The following is a 20,877-nucleotide window of genomic DNA, read 5'->3' on the forward strand; positions in this document are numbered from 1 at the left end:
ACTCACACATGATTATTGATGAGATGCTGTTGAAGGATTCTGTGCAGAGGAGACATGTCATCAGAGTAGAGGTTTGAGGAAATCTAGTGCCAGTTTAGGGGCTGAGTTGGGGTGAGGGGAGACTGGAAACCATAGGCATGGTATGTGGCCGTAGAGCATGAACAAGAGTAATGGGGAAAGTGTAGGTTTGGGAGCTTTTATGGGAAAAAAAATCACTAAAAATTATTTTCCATTTGTTACAGAAAATGAGGGAGGCATCACATATAAATATGTAACTGTATTTTTCAAAGTGTGGTCCTTGGACCCCTGCATTAAAATCATCTGGGCAGAGTGGAGGGCTTTTTAAAAACAGATTATCAGGCCCTATTCTACATTTCTTGATTCAGAATTTGGGAATGAGGTGGAGCCTATAATTTAAAAAGAACCCCGGGTGATTCTTAAGCATTCTAAAGTTCAAAACTGCTGGCAAGAGTTTGAAGCCTTAGTGTTAAAAAGTATAGTGCCTCCAGAAACAGACAGCAAGGCACCAGGCAGAGGAGGTTCTCTCAGGGAGGTAGGAGGACCCAGGCTCCACTGTGCTGGGAGGGGATGGGTACAGGTGGGCTGGGGCTGGAGTGGCCCAGGGTTAGGGGCAGCTGAGACTTTGGGTCTCTGGACCCTCAGCTGGCTTCTACCCAACATCGGGTCTGCCAGGAGACAGGATTGCAGCTCTCAGTGGAAGCACAGTCCGTACACCTGCTAATGAGTTTCCGCTGAGCCCTCTCAGGAGAATGATGGCTTCTCCTGCCATAGCAAGACATTTGTTTTGATCATACTTGTTCCAAAGAGGGGACGGAAAATGAGTTGCTGGTAATTGGGCATTTCAAGTGGTGCCTGCATGTTCTCCAGTTGCAGCCGATGGGGAGCTGGGTGGTACAGGCAGACTAGGAGCTGCTCCCCTTCAGAACTAGTTCTCAGTGTGCTGTGTGAAGAGACAGAAATAATGATGTGGTAGACTCTCCTGAGTGCTCTTCACACTGTGTGTACTTGAACTTTTAACAGAACAAAATGTCTTGGAGATGCCTGATGGCATATAAATGATCCTTCATTTACTTCAGAATAATGGCTTTCTAAATGTGGGAGGCTGAGGGCTGAGAGGTAGAAATTAAGAGAGGAGAAATCTTTAGTTTACTTAAAACATCAAGCATCTTCTTGTTTTATCCTGTGGATCAAATTATGACACAAGCTGAATAATCTATTTCAAATAAGATGACTTATCAGAGAGAACCAGGTGAGGGATCAGAGAGGTGAGATTCTGATTCTGCATACATTTGCAAAACATCTCCATTTCTTTTCATGGGTTTTGTCCTTCCCACACAGGAAGTTTTCAAATTATATTCGTTATTCATTTACCCATTTATTCAGCAAATACTCTGAGAAGAACACAGCAGCAAATCAAATGAACCCTCTGTTTACATAGAGCTTACAGTCAGGGAGTGGTAATAAAACAACACCCAAACCAAGCAAGTATGCCATGTGTCATATGGCGATAACTGGTGATGAGTAAGTGGAGAGCTGAATGAATGAGCAATGAGGACGTGTTTAAGAAGAGGTTCTGGGACTGGGCACTGTGGCTCATGCCTCTAATACTAGCACTTTGGGAGGCTGAGGTGAGCAGATTGCCTGATCTCAGGAGTTCAAGACCAGCCTGGGCAACATGGTAAAACCCTGTCTCTACCAAAATACAGTAACATTAGCTGGGTATTGTGGTGTGTGCCTGTGGTCCTAGCTATTCAGGAGGCTGAGGCATGAGAATCACTTGAACCCAGTAGTTGGAGGTTGCAGTGAGCCAAGATTGCATCATTATACTCCAGTCTGAGTGACAGAGTGAGACTCTGTCTCCAAGAAAAAGAAGAAGAAGAAGAGGTTCTGGCACATGGAATGGTACTTACAAAGTCCTTAAGACCAGAGTGGTTTCTCATGAGCTCAGATGCATTCATGGCCACCATACAGAGATTGTTTGTTAATAATTCTCTTCAAAAGGACATTTTCCAGCCGGGCATGGTGGCTCACACCTATAATTCCAGCACTTTGGGAGGCCGAGGCAGGTGGATCACCTGAGGTCAGGAGTTCAAGACCAGCCTGGCCAACATGGCAAAACACCGTCTCTACTGAAAATACAAAAAATTACCCAGGCATGGTGGTATGTACCTATAATCCCAGCTACTCAGGAGGCTGAGATAGGAGAATCGCTTGAACCTGAGAGGCAGAGGCTGCAGTGAGCCAAGATCATGCCACTGCACTCCAGCTTGGGCAACAGAGAGAGACTTCATCTCAAAAAAAAAAAAAGAACAGAACATTTTCCCTTCTCCTTGGCAGTTAGAAAAGACTGTCTCCTGAAAGGCATTGCATCTTGATTGTATGCTGGTTGGAATAAACACAATTAGATGAGGAAGAAAGGGGGTGATTAGGGAATTATGCATAATGGCTGTTAGGTTAGCTTTCAAATCTAGTCGAGGATGTGAGCATCTCTTTTGGAAAAGATTGTTCTTGGAAAAGACTGCTTTCTGGTTGAAAAGTCAAGACGGAGAAAAGAAGATCTTTACAAGTTGTTACAAGACTGCCTGCCTGCTGTAGTGGCAAGGAGCCTGGGCTCACCTGCACTGTTATCCCTAATGATGGCATTCCTGAATGGGATGGCAAAATTCCTCTCAAGACAAGCAAGGCAGGGACCTCGGCCACATATGCACTTGGCAGTTCATGGCTATAAACAGTCATTGTATATATTCTGAGTGCAAGATGCAGGCAAGGATGCTGTGTGGTAGAGGAGAGGGAAGGGTAGCATACAAATGGTGAAAAACCTGTACTCTTTACATCCCTCTAGGAACTAACTACCTGCCAAGTGGGGCAGTGGAGAAGGTAGAGATGCACAAAGAGATAACTTTGAGTGCAGACTGAGAGTTACAGTGGGAGTGTAGAGCAGGAGACATTCACTCCAAAGTTCTGCGTTAGAGGGGTCAGTTTGAGTTCAGTTCAATTAAACATGTATTAAGCAACCACTCTGTGTTGAGTACTACACTGTGTCCTGGGAGTACAAAGAGGTTGGAGTCTAATGTGAGAGACAGGCCTGTGGGCAATAATTGTGGTTTGAACAGAGTAAGAGAAGAGAAACACCCGCTTCAGCCTGGATGGGTTATTAAGGAGTTAAGGCTTTCCATAGCCAGTGATTTTGGAGTAGAGCTTAAAGGATAAGTAGGAGGTAGCCTGGGAAGTGGGTACACAAGAGGAAAGGATATGGAGAGTGATGGGGAAAACAGAGCAAAACTTAGGAGATGAGAGGCAGCTTTTAGGGTGTTTGAGGGTGAGGCAGGAACTCACTAGAGGTGGGGTTAAGAGGGGGTAGGGCCAGGCATAGGGGACTTTGTATGTCAAGGTAAGGGGCTGCTCAAAAAGTATACCCCAGTGAAAAGCCCTTTTGAGAAAGCATGGGTTAATTTCATTTAAGTCTGAGGGTATGCCTTTATTTATTTATTTATTTTTATTTGTATAAATATACGGGGTCCAAGTATAATTTTGTTATATACATAGATTGCATAGTGGTAAAGTCAGAGCTTTTAGGATATCCATCACCCAAATAACATACTTTGTACTCATTAATAATTTCTCATCACCCACCCCCTCTCCCTTTCCAGTGTCCATTGTCTAGCACTTCACACTCTGCATCCATGCATCTGCATTACTTATCTTCCACATATAAGTGAGAACATGTGATATTTGTCTTTCTGTGCCTGACTTGTTTTACTCAAGATAATGGCCTCCAGTTCCATCCATGTTGCTGCAGAAGACATGATTTCATTCTTTTTTATGGTTGAATAGTATTCCATTGTCAATATATACCACATTTTCTTTATCTAGTCATCCATTGATGGACACTTAGGTTGAAGTTATGTTTTTAAAATGGATTTGGCATTCGTAACTTTTATTATTGGGATTTAGGTAGATTAACAATTTATAATTTATTTTTTAGCTTTAGTGTATAAATTACTTCTTTGAAACTAAAGGCACATCTTTCCCAGAATCTGATTGACAACCATTATTGAGTACTATTTCCCATTCAAGTTCAGGGGCACAAATCACTGTCACTTATGCCCATGAGTATCTCTTTCCATAGTCATTCTCAGAACAAGAGTATGAGCATAGAAAGGGAAAAAATTCTTAAGAAAAATAATACGTTATGTCTGTGCTACCCCTCATAACTCATTCAGTCCCGTACCAGTGAATAGTTCTACCTTCCACTCAGCTATTCAAGACATGCCCCTGGGGGTCAGGCTTACCACCTGCCTCTGCATCTCCCCCATAGCCAATTACCAAGTCCTGGCAATTCTTTCCCCTCAATCTTTCTATCTATAGACACTGCCATTGGCCTCGCATGAGTCACCGTCACCTCTTGTCAGAATTTCTGCCTCCTGTTTTCCCTTCTCTACTCTTGCCTTCTCCAGTTGATCCTCCACAAAGCAGTCAGAGCTATATATATATTTATACACACACTCACACACACACATACTCATATACACACACACACATATATTTGAGATAAGGTCTCACTCTATTGCCCAGGTTGGAATGGTGATATCACAGCTCACTTCAGCCTGGAACTCTTAGGCTCAGGGGATCCTCCCTCCTCAGCTTCCTACATAGCTGGGGCTGCAGGTGTGCACCACCACGCCTGGCTAATTTTTTTGTATTTTTTGTAGAAACAGAGTTTTGCCATGTTACCAAGGCTTATCTCAAATTCCTAGGTTCAAGCAATCCACCTGCCTCTGCCTCCCAAAGGGATAGGATTATAGGCATAAGCCACTGTACCTAGTCAGTCAGAGCAATAATTTTTAACCGGAAATGAAAAGTGTCTTTATCCTCCTGGCAGCGGCTCTTCAGTGGCTGTTAGGATGAACACTGGATTCTTCTGTTCAGCACACCAGGGCTCACCACAATCTGGTACCTGCCTTTTCAGGGTCCATTTCCTATTTATCCCCTATGCAAGCCATGCTGGTCATTTCAATTCCTAATTTGGTTAAATCCTACTCTCTCTCAGATCTCAGCTAAACCTCACTTCTCCTGAGAAACCTTCTGTGACTCCCCAGAGAAGATGCATTTGGCTGTTGGTACTTTTCACCTTTGCAATGAATGATGAATTGTATGATTTAGTGTCTAGTGCTTGTTACCCCTATAGACTGAGTTCCCAGCATCAGGCCATGCCTGCCTTTTTACTACTGCTCCCGGCTCCCCAGAGCTGCTCTAGTGCCTGGCACTGTGGTACAATAAGACTATTTAAATAAATATCTGAATATGTGAATACTTACATACCCACACATGCTTCTCTGCTGCCCGAGGACCCCTCAGATGAAAACAAAAAGATAAAACCTCCAAAGTTAGAAATGCTCAAATACCAATTCAGAGCCATCGATAGGTATGAATGACTATCATGCTGTATACCCTGACTATGATTGGTAATTGAGTATTTTAAATATGCCTTGTAGATGAAGAGAAATTATTCAGGAGTAAGATTATAAGGAGTACCTTGATGGGTGCTTGTACTTAGGTAGGGTCCGGGATTTGACTAGAAAGTCAATTCATTCTTTAACCAGTGATGTTCAGATTCTGGAACCTGATTCATCTTAATGGAACACACTAGAAACTGACAAATATCCAGAATCTCAAGCCACACGTAAATTTATAGTGTGTAATGTAATTGTCAGGCGCTGCTGGTGTCTGCTCAGGAACATGTTTCTCTGCTGCGCAGGATCTGCATGGAAAGTCAGATTATACTCCCAAGGTTGGAGGACATGGAATCAGGGTCCAGACAGTGTGTGGTCTAAATACGTGTATGACGCAGTGATGGCTCTGAATGAACCATCTGAAATAAAATAGTCAGAAATTAGAATCTTCAACAATACTTCATATATTGACTATGTTTATCTAGCCTTGAGTACTTTTTCAGTCTGGATTACTAAAGAAATTTTGTTAACTTTCCTAAATTATTTGCTTTTTTTTTTGTTAAATTGATTTCTGCGTAGCTCCTGAACTTTCGTTGAAATTGCACATATTTTCCCTACAGCTTCAATTCTAATGGCAGAAATTGGACTAAATGATGGCACTATAACATCACAGAGCAATCAAAGTTATGTTAAAATGAAGTAAAAGCTTCTCAAATATGAAAGAAATAGGTTTTTAAGTGATGAAGGCATAGCCAATTAAGTAAAACTAAGTGTCACTAACTAAAAATAAATTGACATTTTAAAGAAAGCAAACTACTGAAAAAGGAAACAAATTGCCTTTTTAAAAAATATTTAAAAGTTGTAAAATCATTTCTGGGGAGTGCAGACGCTGTATGTGGGTGAACTAGTAGATGAAAAATGTTCCTCTTCAACCAATTTACTTCAGAATAACCAATTTTCTTAAAGCTAGAGATAAAAAATGAAATAAAACTCATGAAAACACTGTGAGACAAGCAATTCATACTTAAGTGCTCAAAACTAAATTTAAAAAATTGTGGTCTGAAAAATCTGTTATAAATTCCAACACATTCGTAAATGACCACTGGTAGTTCTTTAATATGCAAAAAATTATCCTCAAACTTCAATTTGTTTTCAGAAGGGATTGATGAAAGTTTATGCCTTAAAATCCTAAAACTTTACTATACTTGGCACCTAATATACAGGAAACTTTGTGACTACAAAGTATTTGCCTTTGACCTTGCATGCTGAAGCTCGTAAATCCCATGACAGTACAGAATTGTGAGATCTAATTGTGGCAAGCCAAGTAAAAATACACTCTCCTGATTTTTTTGGTTGAAGTTTCACCGTAAGTAATTCTAGAGAAACGTAGGCTCTTCTAAGAGAGGAACATGTAAAGTTCCTTTTAGTGCTGCCTTTCAGTGTTTGCAAAAGGTAAAAATCCAGCACTACCACGATTTCTTTTTAGGGCTGTGCCTCCAGAATACTTAAAATACGTATATTGCCAGAATATATTATAAAGTGTTTAAAATATCCATAGATAATGTTTAGATGAATTCATTTTTTATTCACAAAACACTTCTTTTCTTCATGATGATGGACAGTTACTCCACCTGTCTTCATTAAGTGGATATTTGTTAAGCCTCATTTTTATATTCATATGTACCTTTCTCTGAACTAGCACAGTTGTAATGTGGGCTTTGTGATCCTGTCACCAAAGACTTTGAAAATGTTCACACTTTGCACACTGCAGATATTAAAATATCCCAAATGTCAGAGAACTCCCATGCCTGTAGTCTATGGAATGATTTGGTTCTACCTCTGTTTGCTACAGGGCAATCTGTCTGAGACACAGGAATGAGTTAAACCATCTTTTAAAATAGACCTAGTTCATCTAAGTCCTTTTCCAATAAGTTCTTCCAAAATCTGGAAAGGCTAGTACATCATTAATCAAATGTTTAGTTCATGGTTAATATTGCAGGCAGTGAGTGGACTCACTTGAGTTTTTAGCAGGATCTATAACAGGTGTGTCTATATGGTAATTCTGATTTAATTGTGGTCACCCGATTTACTGAGCACTAACTTGTCAGAGATCAAAAGATGATCTCTGGGATGCACGCATTTTTGTTAGGCCATCTCCAAGAATGCAAAATGGGTATTAAAGGCTTTGATCCTCCCTGCACGTCAAAGCTTTTACTTAGGGATTTCCATCCTGCCTCTCAAGTGCCCCTCAGGAAAACTTCTTTTCCACCCTTCTTAGCTTCTCCTCTCTCTCGCCCCTCTATTGCCCAGGCTTCTCTGTTCCAGTGTCTCTAAATTCCAAAGAAACTGTATTGAAGCCAAATCACTAGATCTTTAGCCTGGAAGAACATAAAGTCTCCACTACTTCCCAAGAGACTCAGATACTAAAGGACTTAGGATGCAAATACTTTAATTTATACATTTGTTTGTTTGGTTAGTTGGTATCGATTGGAGGAGGGAGATGGAAAGAAGCCAGAGGGGGCTGTTGTCCTAGTGTTCAGGTATCATGAGCATCTAACTGGGGACTGACTACCCTGGACTTTGCTTTCAAGATTAGGAAGGGGTGTCCCAGGAGCACAATAAGGCAGGATTTCCATGACTGGTTGCCATTGCTGTTTGCATTCTTATGGCAGAGTGACCGATGAATAATGAGGGCCAAGATACTGCCCAAACTGCTACTACCTAATTTCCTGCCAATATCTTTATGTGATTGAGTAGAAGTGGTGAGGGGGTTAAACTGTGCAACTGTGCCTGGTGGTCTGTATAGCTTTTTAAAATAATGAACTAAGAAAATGGAAAAAGTAATGAACGGATAATATGGAGATCAAAAAGGATAAGCTGAATTTAGTTAAGGGTGGGACTGTGATATTGCCAGTGGCAGTAATGAAATCCCATGGACTCACAGCAGATTGACCATTTCCACCTGAACTGCTGCTTTACAATTGGGATGGGATGTGGTGGTGGCTAGGACTCTAGCAGTTGCACGTGTTGTCACGTGTCTTTCCTTCTGCTAGGAAGTCATAGTTGCTGTTATCCTTCTTTGACCAGGTGTTGGACTGGATTGAAAACCATGGTGAGGCCTTTCTCAGCAAACACACTGGAGTTGGAAAGTCCCTACATCGAGCCCGGGCCCTGCAGAAGAGGCATGATGACTTTGAAGAGGTGGCTCAGGTGAGATGCTGTCTGTGTGTGTGTGTGTGTGTGTGTGTGTGTGTGTGTGTCTAGATGAGGGAGACCAGCGCTGTGGCTTTGGTGTTTGGTGAGGCATGCTGGGTTGATAGCCTGTGGCTGCTGGGCTGCCTTCCTGCCTGATGCAAGGAGTCCTTTGTCTTCTATTGGATTCTAGGTGAGTGATAAAATAGATGCCCATATTTATGGTCTTTCAAAAAAATCTTCCTGCTGGTGTGATCTAAAAATGCCTTGTCCACAAGGTGGTGCTGGCGGGAGGGAATGACATTATTAGATTCCTCATCACCCCAGGGCTGCTGCTTATGGTTGTTACTGCCAGTGAGTGAGAGCTAAAAATCAGTCCCAGCTGTGCTTACAAAGCCACATACTTTCCAGGACCTGGAGAAACAGGTGACACCTGCTCACCAGCCATGCACTCATAGGGCTGAATGTGCCCAAAGAACCTGCCTTGGTGTCATTTGGACAATATTTAAACTTCCATTTATATAATGTTCAGTCTTTTAGCTGAGCTGCACACCTGATCCAAAAAGGGCACCGTTTCTGAATTTGCGCAAAGATATTGTATGAGAGGCCCTGGCCATTTGTCTCATAGTATAATTATTTTAAAGTGTTTTTGTTCAGAGCCTTCATCTTAAAAATGTTATCCTAACTCTGTTATATTTCTCCATTGGGGAGTTTTCCAAATGGGTCCTGAGAATTTTCATTTTCAAGATGAAATACTACTCTCCGTTTATTTTATCAGGTGTGATCAGCTGCCATGTAAAACAAAATAATGAAGAATAAGGCAGGGAGGGTGCCCATATGGGACAGGGGGTGGGTGCTGCTGAAGGAGTGAGGATAACAGAGCTAGGTTTTGCCACATCACCACTTTAGCCAGAGTTGACTTCAGTCCCACCAGGCAGACAGCCCTCAATGTGGGCCCCACTTTGGGCATTGTACAGAGCCCTAGGCCTCACCCAGGGAGGCTCCCAGCCCCAGACAGACTATGTGCTATGGATGCAAAAAGAGATGTTATGTCAACAACCGAGCAAGAACAGGAAAGTCATGGAGCATTACTGCCTCTCTAGGGGAGCTGCAAGCATATGCTGAAAAATGAGAGGCCTTATAGGAACCAGAAAGACCATGTCAGCAGTGACCTGAGCCCAGGGAATATGGGTGGATTAGACCCAGCCTGTGAGATAAAGAAAGCCTCATATGGAACCCTTGTGCACTGTTGATGAGAGTGTAAAATGGTGCAGCCACTGTGGAAAACAGTGTGGAGGGTCCTCAAGAATTAAAAATAGAATTACCGTAGATCCAGCAATTCCACTTCAGGGTGTATCCCTAACAGAATTGAAAGCAGGGACTCAAACAGATCTTTTTTTTTTTTGAGACATAGTCTCATAGTCTTGCTCTGTTGCCCAGGCTGGAGTACAGTAATGTGATCATGGCTCACTGCAACCTCCGTCTCCTGGGTTCAAGTGATTCTCCTGCCTCAGCCTCCTGAGTAGCTAGGATTATAGGCGCCTGCCACCACACCTGGTTAATTTTTTGTATTTTTTTGTAAAAATGGGGTTTCACCTCATTGGCCAGGCTGGTGTCGAACTCCTGACCTCAAGTGATCCACCCACCTCAGCTTCCCAAAGTTCAGGGATTACAGGCGTGAGCTACTGTGCCCAGCCATCAAACAGATATTTATATACCCATGTTCACAATATTCAAACGGTGGAAGCAACTCCAACATCCATTGACGGATGCATGGATAAACAAAATGTGGTCTATTCATATAATGGAATATTATTTAGACTTAAAAAGGGAGGGAATTCTAACATATGCTACAACATGGATGAACCTTGAAGACATTATGCTAAGTGAAATAAGTCATTCACAAAAAGGATAAATATTTTATGATTCTACTTATACCTAGAGTAGTCAAATTCATATAGATGGAAAGTAGAATGGTGGTTGTCAGAGGCCGGGGGTAAGGGAGGAATAGGGAGCTATTGTTTAATGCAAGCTTATCCAGCCCATGGCCCACAGGCTGTATGTAGCCCATGACGGCTTTGAATGTGGCCCGACACAAATTGGTAAACTTTCTTAAAACATTATGAATTTTTCTGCAATTTTTTTAGCTCATCAGCTATCATTAGTATATTTTATGTGTGGCCCAAGACAATTCTTCTTCCAATGTGGCTCAGGGAAGCCAAAAGATTGGACATCCCTGGTTTAATTGATACAGAGTTTCAGTTTTGCAAGATGAAGATGAAGAATTCTAGAGATAGATGATGGTGATGGTTAAACCACAACACTGTGAATGTACTTAATACACTTTTTTTTTGAGACGGAGTCTCACTCTGTCGCCTGGGCTGGAGTGCAGTGGCCGGATCTCACCTCACTGCAAGCTCCGCTTCCCGGGTTCACACCATTCTCCTGCCTCAGCCTCCGGAGTAGCTGGGACTACAGGCGCCCGCCACCTCGCCCAGCTAGTTTTTTGTATTTTTTAGTAGAGACGGGGTTTCACCGTGTTAACCAGAATGGTCTCGATCTCCTGACCTCGTGATCCGCCCGTCTCGGCCTCCCAAAGTGCTGGAATTACAGGCTTGAGCCACCGCGCCCGGCCAATTATACACTTTAAAATGGTTAAAATTGTAAGTGTTATATTGTGTATATTTTACCACAATACAAAAAAAGAAAGCCTCCTAGCCAGTGAGGACCTTCGGCAAGACGCAGCACAGATCCAAAATATCTGAGTGGCCATGCATCCTGGGTCATTCCTCTCTAGGCCGTTAGGGGGCCAAGGATGGGAGAGGGCACATGTATCCCCTGACGGCTGAGAGTGGGGGCTGTAGTACGTGGGGTGATCTGTTGAAATAGGGCTATCCCATAGCTTTGGTGCTTCTGACTGTGGGCTGTCCTATGGCTCAGCACTCCTCACTTAGAAAGGACATCCCCAAAGCCACCCATAGCTCTGAGCCAGCTCAATCCTCTGCCCGATATAGCCTCATAGGCAATGCCAACCTTGGTTATAGGCCCATGTTTTGGTTACAGGCCACAGTTTTTGCATTTTGTTACAACCAAGCAAGACCCATGGCCATCCCAATCCCATTTTTCCCGACTGTTCCTCCACCTTCTCGCTGATACCTGATACTCCTTTCACGTGGGACAATGCCTTTCCATCAGCAACAAAAACACATGAATTTAAATTCATGCTAAAGAAAGAATGGGCACATTTTTGAGAGCTTATGTTTCCATTATATATCTTATACCAATCCTGAGTGATAGGTAGTATTCACCTTGTTGTATAGAAGACAACACTGAGGCTTAGAAAGTTCTTCCATGTGCCCAAGTCATCCAGCTTGTCAGGGGCTCTGCTGAGATTCAAACCCAGGTCTGTTGGATTCCAGAGTCATGTTCTTATCCTAATTCCATGCTGTCCCTCCTGATTGAGGTAAAGGAAGTGGGCATAAAATTCATTTCTGAGTGCCCATTTGCTTATGGAAAGTGTGGGACAAAGACAAAGGGGGTGAGGGTGGGGGCTGTTGCCGCCCTTATTGACATCGATTACAACTTTCCTCTGGCCCTTCCAATGAGTAATCCACTGGCATAATCCACACCCCCCTGACTCTACTTTCCGATAAGACTGTATTTTTTTGAAAGAAAAGACAGAGTTCTAACTTCCAAAAGGCTCATGCTTTTAGGAGGAGTGTTTGCTCTGGAAAGGAGAAAAGCAGATATGAGCTACAAAGGGAGCACTTTACCTAGTGTTCGTGAGCCATCCCATTACCCTGAAATTAGCCTCCAGAGCTGGATCTTGTAGTTGGGGAATTAATCCTGCCTTATTCCGTGATCCCCACTCTGGGAGATGGAGCGGCCCAGCATCCTGGGATTGTTAGTCCACGTAGGAAAACCAGTGCTGATCACAATGAAGGCAGGTTGGCTGTCAGTAGCAGCCTGCCTGACACCTGCTTTGTTCTGTACAGCATGATTGCCATGTTTAGGTGGTGAAAACGGGGTAATCTAGGCAGGAAAGGGTTCTTCCTTCTCTCTTGCTTCTGCTCTCAATTAGATGAGGGCCATTGGGAGAAGAGGAGTGGATTTAATTAGGAATTGAAAAGTTCTTCAGTAAGAAGAGCAATGACAGAAAGCCCAAAGCATGGACACTCTTGTTCTTCGTTTGGGTTGCTGTTTATGAGATGTGGTCAGGAAGGCTATATATGATGCGGGGTAGGAGCCTGGGGTAACTTATAAGCAATACTCTAAAGGGTCGTGATTCTGTGAAGGGACTTCTTTCAGCCTTATCATTTAGGATTCCTTTACCTGAGGCTGATAATGAGAAAGGAATTCTGAGCACCCATTCTCTGTATTTAGGTTCAAAAAACTGTCTTGAATCAAAGCAGAAAGAGAGCTATTACATCTGTCACAGATTCTGGAAATTTGTCCTTCTGAAAGAAAAAGCAAGCCCTCAACAGAGGGAATGGCTACCCATGGGGAGGGGTTGAGGCAGTGTAAAGCCCCTGAACAAATAGATCTCCACTCTTGGGATAGTGGAGGCATCTGTGATTCTTACCAGTGGTTAGTCTTTGTAGTAAAGACATTTAGGGCAGCTATTAAAATAGACATAAATGATATCTTTGAAGAATTTATGTGGCAATCCATTATCCTTCATTAAACTTTAACTTTTGTGTTTAATAGCTCTTGAACAAATTTTAAACAAATTCTTCAAATACCATTTGAAGATGAATTAAATATTTGAGTCCTCAGTTCATCCTGCAGATGGCACTCTTTGAATAGCCGACATAGAAGCTGAGCTGACTGGGGAAAGGCTTTGCAGTCATGACAGCCTCCCTAGGGAGGAATCTAACATTCAGAGCGAAGGTCCAGGAAGGGATACACCAGGGGATCTGTGTCTACAGTTATCTAGTCCAAGCTGTTGAGGTTGTGCATGCTCAAACAGAAGACCTGGGCACTGGCAGGAACCCCTCCTGCTCCTTAGGTCGATTACTGGACTCAGTTTGCCTATAATCTCATCAAATGACTCAGGCCACCGAGTAGAACAGTTTTTAAGAGACACATATTTTTTATGGCACGTTAGGTATCATCAATAATATAAACAAGTGTAAGATGGAGTTGCTGCCCATAATAGGATGGCTGTCAGGGGATAGATGTGTCCATGTCTGCCCCGGTGGTGGAATAGAATGTAGTAATGTTAAATTATCATGAGAGATTTGCTATTACGAGGTAGGAGAGTGCTCAAGTGCCTGTGGTTTACATAACAGCTGTGCCTGCTCTGCTAGTGGCCTGCTTTATGGCCTCATTATCTGAAATGCCAGATTTTCTGTATGCTAATTTAGCTAAAAATTAGCAAGTGTTTACGTTCAAATATATATTATCTAAAGTCTCAGAGCACCAAGTCACATTTAAGCAGCTAGGCATATTAAGTAGTATTAGTGTAACATTTTTGAAAGAGCAGACAATTTAAAGAAAGACTTAAAGAAATAGAAAAACATGGGCACAATTAAGTACTTTATTCAGTAATCTCTGGCTACTTGTTTATCTGTCCAACCCTTGTGGATTTTTTGTTTTGTTTTGTTTTGTTTTTTATCAAACTTGAGTAGAACACACTTTAAAAAAATCATTCTGAAACTGGAAACCATCATTCTCAGCAAAGTACCACAAGAAGAGAAAACCAAACACCGCATGTTCTCACTCATAAGTGGGAATTTAACAATGAGAACACATGGACACAGGGAGGGGAACATCACACACTGAGGCCTGTCAGGGCATCAGGGGTTGGGGGAGGGATAGCGTTAGGAGAAATACCTAATGTAAATGACGGGTTAATGGGTGCAGCAAACCAACGTGGCACATGTATACCTATGTAACAAACCTGCACGTTGTGCACACGTACCCCAGAACTGAAAGTATAACAATAAAAAATAAGAGCTGTTAATGATAGAAGAATTAACAGAATGAATGGATAATCCAAACAAGTGGTAAGAGAAAGAGTCAATGATGACAAATGTTCTGAACTCTGTAGGCAACTGCATTGTGCTATCTTGATACTTTGTTGACTTAGTAAAACTGGAACTGTAAAAAAAAAAATCATTCAAAATAGGTAAGAATAGAGGAAAGGCATTTTAGTGGATTTATCAGTGACCTTGCCCACTGAAGATACTCTGGGTACAATCAGCAAACCTACCATAGTAATAAGGGCAAAATAAAATAGGATAATCCGCAGAGATGGAAGGTCTGTGCCCTCAGAGTTGAACAATAGCCCTCATCAATTTTCATTTCCCATCAAGTTTCTCTGTTGGGCACTGTGAAAAGTTAAGAGTTCCACAGTTTCTGTCTTGAGGAACTCAAAATCTAATTTTAAAAAATGCATCAAACATGTTCTAACCCTCTAAGAAATTCCGTGGCAAGAAAGGAGGCTTAATGTTTGCTCTTTTAAGGTTTTCAAGGGGCATTTCTAGTGAAAGCTACTTCATCTGGCAATTCAATTAATATGCAGTGATGCAGTGACCTTCAAAGTAAGTTCCTTCTTTCTCTTCTTGCCAGAGATGATGACCAATTATAGCAGCTGCAAATGCAAGCAGAAGGAAAAGGTGGGAGAGCTTAAATAGACACTTTTTCACACTCTAGCTTCTTAGCAAGGATGAAAGATTCTTAGGCAAATGAAAAAAAATAGTGAGGAAGAAAGCCGGGAAAATGCAGAAAAATTAATGTCATGAAGTGGGAAAGTGGAGGAATGTGAAGCAGCAAAGAAATAAAGGACAATCTTGGTCTTTGGATCTTGCATGAAATGTTTCCCGTTGGGTTAGATTCAGAACCTTTCCTCCCTGGAGCACTAGGGAGAAGTTACTGGTATGAGCTGATGGGAGACGGTCTGGTGATCACACTCAGGATGAAAAAAGATGTTACATCTTGTGGATAACTTCCAGTCAAGGGTTTTGAAGGTCACTTTGTGTGGATATGATGTAGAAAATTGGGAGAGGGCAGGAGCCAATATCCAAGATGATAGAGAGCCTACCATGAACCTCTTGTTAACCCCATGAACTGTCACTCACATTTGCTGCTTCCTTTGGGGAACAAATGGCACATTCAGAATAAATTGGGGCTTTATTCCTAATGACATAAGTTCTGAGTAACAAACTGGAAGATTTGAAACCACAGGTGGTGTTTTTATCTCTCATTCCATGTAATGGCAGTAACTACAGCAAAGAAGGGAAGCTTTGAGAAACAAATGCCTGCCTATGTAGACGGTGTTTCAAAAGGTTTTCTGAACTGTGTTCTGCAGAGCCAGGATGATGGGCTTCTGGGAATGGATGGAGTGCTTCTTGTAAGGACTGGGAAGGATATACGTTGGCAGAAACCTTGATGATCTATATAGAAAGATTTAGATGAATTTTAAAGTAGAGGGAGAAAGTTAACCCAGTGAAGCCAAAATCAGATATGTCAGGCTTTACACAGGTGACATAGAAAAAGTGTGTTATAAATAAAATGTGCTTAGATAACCTTAGGTTTAAAAAAATACCAAGAATACAGGCTGCAGACAATATTTTTAGGCTTCTTTATAAATAAACCAACAAAAGCCATGTGTAACAAGTAGTGCACTTAAACTTTTAACACAAGAAGATAAATATAATAGGTAGTACTGAGACTTCAGGATATTGAGCTCATAACTAGAAAATGGCAATAGAAGAGGATTCTTTGTTGAAAGGACTTGTTCTAATGGGAGGAGTGACATTGTATCAGAATGCTTCATATCTATATGAAACTTACAAACCTGAGGGTAGAACCTTATGCAGAAATAATGTGAAGATAAGAGGAACACAGAAATGAGCCATCACATTAGTGGAGAGGACCATAGTCTGCTCCATCAAATGGAAGATATGGAAAATGCTATTCTGAGATTATTTCAATTCTGGTCAAGGAAAACTATGGTCATAGTGGAAGTCCTCAAGCTCCCTGGAATCTCCTGGAAATATTTGTGACTCTGTAAATGAAATCAGTCAAGTAGGTTAGAGCAAAGGGTTCTATGTGGTAGAATGTGAATCATTGTAGAAAAGCTCAAAAACTGTAGTTTGTGTCTAAACTCCCAAGAACTTTGACCTATAGATGGAAGGAGTTAGACTTTATTCTTAGAGCACAGAGGAATGTTAAAGGCTTTTGAGTGATAATATAAATTAAAATATATTATCTAAACCAGAGAGATAATAATTATACTGTCATTGTTTAGATCACATATGGAAAATTGTGCCTAATTCTGGAAAATATATTTTTAAAAACATATTGACAAAATACACCACGATTGTTGGAAGGCTACCAGGACTGTGAAGCTGAAGTAACTGGATATGTTCTATTTCAAGTAAAGAATGTTTTATGGAAGGCGGGGATGATGGATTTGATAATTGAAGGCTTCCTATAGATGAAATAAGAATAAAAGGTACAGTGAAGCCAATTTTAGCTTAATTCAGGTGTAACTTCTAACCACAGGTTGCTTTTTTACGAGCTGTCCAAACCAGAGTGAAGTGCCTTGTGATGTAGTATGCTTCTTCTCACTGGAGGTTTTCTGATACAGGCAACCTTTTTTCCTTAGGATTAAATACCCTCAAGTCTCTCCCATCTTTTTTTTTTTTTTTTTTTTTTTGAGACAGAGTCTCGCTCTGTCACCCAAGTTGGAGTGCAGTGGCGCAATCTCGGCTCACTGCAACCTCTGCCCCCCAGATTGAAGTGATTCTCCTGCCTCAGCCCTCCAAGTAGCTGGGATCAAAGGCATGAGTCACTACACCCTGCTAATTTTTATATTTTTAGTAAAGATGGGGTTTCACCATGTTGGCCAAGCTGGTCTCGAACTCCTGACTTTAAGTGATCCACCCGCCTTGGCCTCCCAAAGTGCTGGGATTACAGGTGTGAGCCACTGCGCCTGGCCTTTTCCATCTTAAAAACAAATTAATACGAATGCAAGCCACCAAGAATAGCTTCTCTGAACTCTTACTTTCCCCTCTCTTTCTCCTTCCCTTTGTAGTCCAAGTTCTTGATAGAAGAGTTTATATTTACCACCTCTACTTCCTCACCTCCTCCATTCCCCTTGACCCCTGCCATTGGGCTTTTGTTCCCTCTGGCCCACTGAGGTCAATCTTCCAGGGACTCCAACAGGACTCTGTGGTTTTATTTGCTACCTTTATTATTTATTGCTAAATCCAAAAGACACTTAACAGAATTTTTTTTTTTTTTTTTTTTTTTTGAGACAGAGTTTCTCTCTTGTCGCCCCGGCTGGAGTGCAATGGTGTGATTTCGGCTCACTGCAACCTCCGTCTCCCGGGTTCAAGCGATTTTCCTGCCTCAACCTTCTGAGTAGCTGGGATTATGGGTGCCCGCCACCACGCCCAGCTAATTTTTGTATTTTTAGTAGAGACAGGGTTTTGCCATGTTAGCCAGGCTGGTCTTGAACTCCTGACCTCAGGTGATCTGCCCACCTTGGCCCCCCAAAGAGCTGGGACATCGTGTCCTGTTGGTTTCCTTATGACTTTCTGACTGGTCCTGATTAAACTCTTTTCCCTTTTCCCCAGGATTTGTTCCTCAGATTTTCTCTTCTCACTTTATACACACTCCCTGAACAATTTAGACTCTCTCTCAGTCTCAACAGCCACCCCTACTCTGGTGGCTTCCAAATCCATGTCTCATTTCTGGTTTCACCCCTGGGTTCCATATTTGTAAACTTGTTGGCTCTGTGGACACCTCTGCTGCAATTTTCAGAGGGTTCCTAAACTCAGTGTGTCCAAAGTTTATTATATCACCTCCCACCCCTTCTGGTGTGCTCTTATTCCTACATTCCTTATACCAGTGAAGGCCACCAACCACCCACTTGCTTGAGCCAGAAACTTGGGAGTCATTCTTGATTCCTCCCTTGCTCTTCCTCGTCATTGTCTATTGCAAAGTCTTATTGATTCTGCCTCTTTCGTATGTTTCTTTCCTTCCATCCCGATTGCCACTGCCTTAGATCAGAGCCTCATTATCTCTCGCTTGGAATACTGTAGTAACCTTCTGTTTTCCCTGACTCCGGTCATTGTCTTAAATCTACCCTCACACTGCCACAATAGTGGCTTTCCTCAAATTCAATCTCATCATGATCTCCATTGGTTATGGAACCTATAGATGGCTTCCCATCAGGATAAAGTTCAAACTCTTGATAATATAAACCCTTTATGACCTGCCCATTACTTTGTCTGGTTTTAGCTTTTACCCTTCCTGTGTTGCCTGTATCCCACCATGTATTCCTGTTTTCCTGAGCATGCTATGCTCTAACATCTCAATACTGTCTCCTTAATCCTTCCCACTCCTTTAACTGACCAGCTTCTATTCGCCTTCAAACACTTGTCTCAAATATCATCTCTTCCAGGAAGCCCTCTGTGGCCTCCTTGGTTTGGATTGGATGCCCCTTTTCTAGTCACCTAGTTACTCTGGTCATATCTCTATTATGGTAGTTAGCACAGTGCCATAATCAGTTTTGTGCTGTCCTCACTATCTGACTGGACTGTGATCTTCGTCAGAGCAGTAATTTTGTCTCAGTCTTTTTAAACCAATGCCTAGCACAGTGGTAACCCTGACATGCAATGGACACTTGAAAGGTAAACGAATGAGTGATATGGAACGAATGCGTTTGTTGGGCGGTTATCAGGCCAGATGATCTCTGAGGTCCCTCTCAGCTCTAAAAATGATAAGAGAGGTAGATCTGATGAATATTTATAAGAACACAGGCTCCAGAACCACATAACCTAGAACATAACTGAGTACTATCCTGACAGAATTAGCAAGACTGCCCTGTGCTGGGGGTCACCCTGAATAGCCCCAGTGCAGGGTTTGGCACTTTAGAGGAAGCATCTTTTGAGTCAAATTTTGAGTGAGTTCTTTGGACTCTTTTGTATTTTTTTAATTAAAGAAAGCCAAAAAAATTCAGATGAAGCTATAGGAAACCACTCTTGACAAGAAGAAATGGCTGTCCTTACTGTGTCCATTTTCCCAGCTCCACGTTTCCATGATTTATCCAGCTAGGATCATTATCATCACACTGAGCCTGACCACCAGAGGAGGCTTTTTAACCTTCTCTCTTCGTTAGCTGAAATGTAAGAAAGCCTTTTTTTCTCTTTTTAAAAACTCGCTGTTGTTACAGGTGAGTAAGATTGGTCTTTTCCAAACAGATCTGAAAGGCAACAACAAAACAAAAATTAGATAGAAGTGGTACACTGTATATTGACTTTGTATTCAGCATACTGATTTTGAGTCCAAGACAACTCTTCTAGTCACAGACTGCTTTTGATTCCATATAACCAATGTTCACTGGTTGCCGTTTTTCCCTTCTCCTTTTTGAGAAGGAAATGGCCTTCATAACAACAACGATAACACCTGCTAAGTACTTTCTATGTGCTGGGCACTGTTCAAATTATTTTTCTTATGTTAACTTATTTATTTCTCACAACATCCCATGAGTTATTAATATATATTTCTAATTCCCATTTATAGATAGGGAATTTGAGGCACAGAGACTAAATGAGTAGCTCAAGTTGATAGACCTAGTGAGTGGTGGAGCTCAGATTCAAGCTCTAGTAGTCTGGTTCCAGAGTCCAGGCTGTCAACCACCCTGCTGTGGAGTCTCTTGATTCAAAAGAACCTCTGATGTCTCTGGGATCAGGCCTGGTGCGGTCCTCATTTCCATCCCAGAGCCAGTTCCTAGCCCTCTTTCCACGTGTGGATCTGGGTCATCCCTCAGGCAGCTCGCCGCTCATTAGCACTGTGACTGTAGGACCCCTAAGGGATACTTTTTCCCTTCTTGCCTCTAAGATTTCTCTTGGACTATTGTGAAGGGTCACCTTCATGATCCTCCATGACATTTTTTTAACCCAAAAGGTGTCTATGCAGCCTCAGGCCACATATGACTGACTTTTGCCCTTCTCTGCCTATCCTCGGGTGTATCTGAAGCACATGTAAGAATGATTGGTGACAGCTGGTTCTGCTCTTTGCTGGAGCTTGGCCTAGTTAACAACTGATTTGGCCAGTATCTGGCCTGAGTCTTCATTTCTATGTTCTAGCACAAAATGGTGGACTACACTTGGCCCAGACCAGATGGTTATTTCATCTCTTTCCTTTTACCTTTTGCTAAAGTTAAACTATCACTAATGAAATGTCCTAGCTTTCA

General features: G+C 42.0%; 1 protein-coding gene across 10 annotated transcripts in view; it reads left to right on the forward strand.

Annotated features, from left to right (window-relative positions):
- The window catches only part of KALRN (kalirin RhoGEF kinase), a 645,945-nt gene that overhangs the window by 261,736 nt on the left and 363,332 nt on the right, over window positions 1-20,877 (forward strand). For all 10 annotated transcript variants that reach the window (XM_023214983.2, XM_023214975.2, XM_023215000.2 and 7 more), the window contains exon 10: window positions 8,562-8,684. In XM_023214983.2, coding sequence (XP_023070751.2) covers window positions 8,562-8,684 — 123 coding nt within the window. The remainder of the gene's footprint in view (window positions 1-8,561; window positions 8,685-20,877) is intronic.

Source organism: Piliocolobus tephrosceles, chromosome 2 (genome assembly GCF_002776525.5).
Source record: "Piliocolobus tephrosceles isolate RC106 chromosome 2, ASM277652v3, whole genome shotgun sequence".
Classification (NCBI taxonomy): Eukaryota; Metazoa; Chordata; class Mammalia; order Primates; family Cercopithecidae; genus Piliocolobus; species Piliocolobus tephrosceles.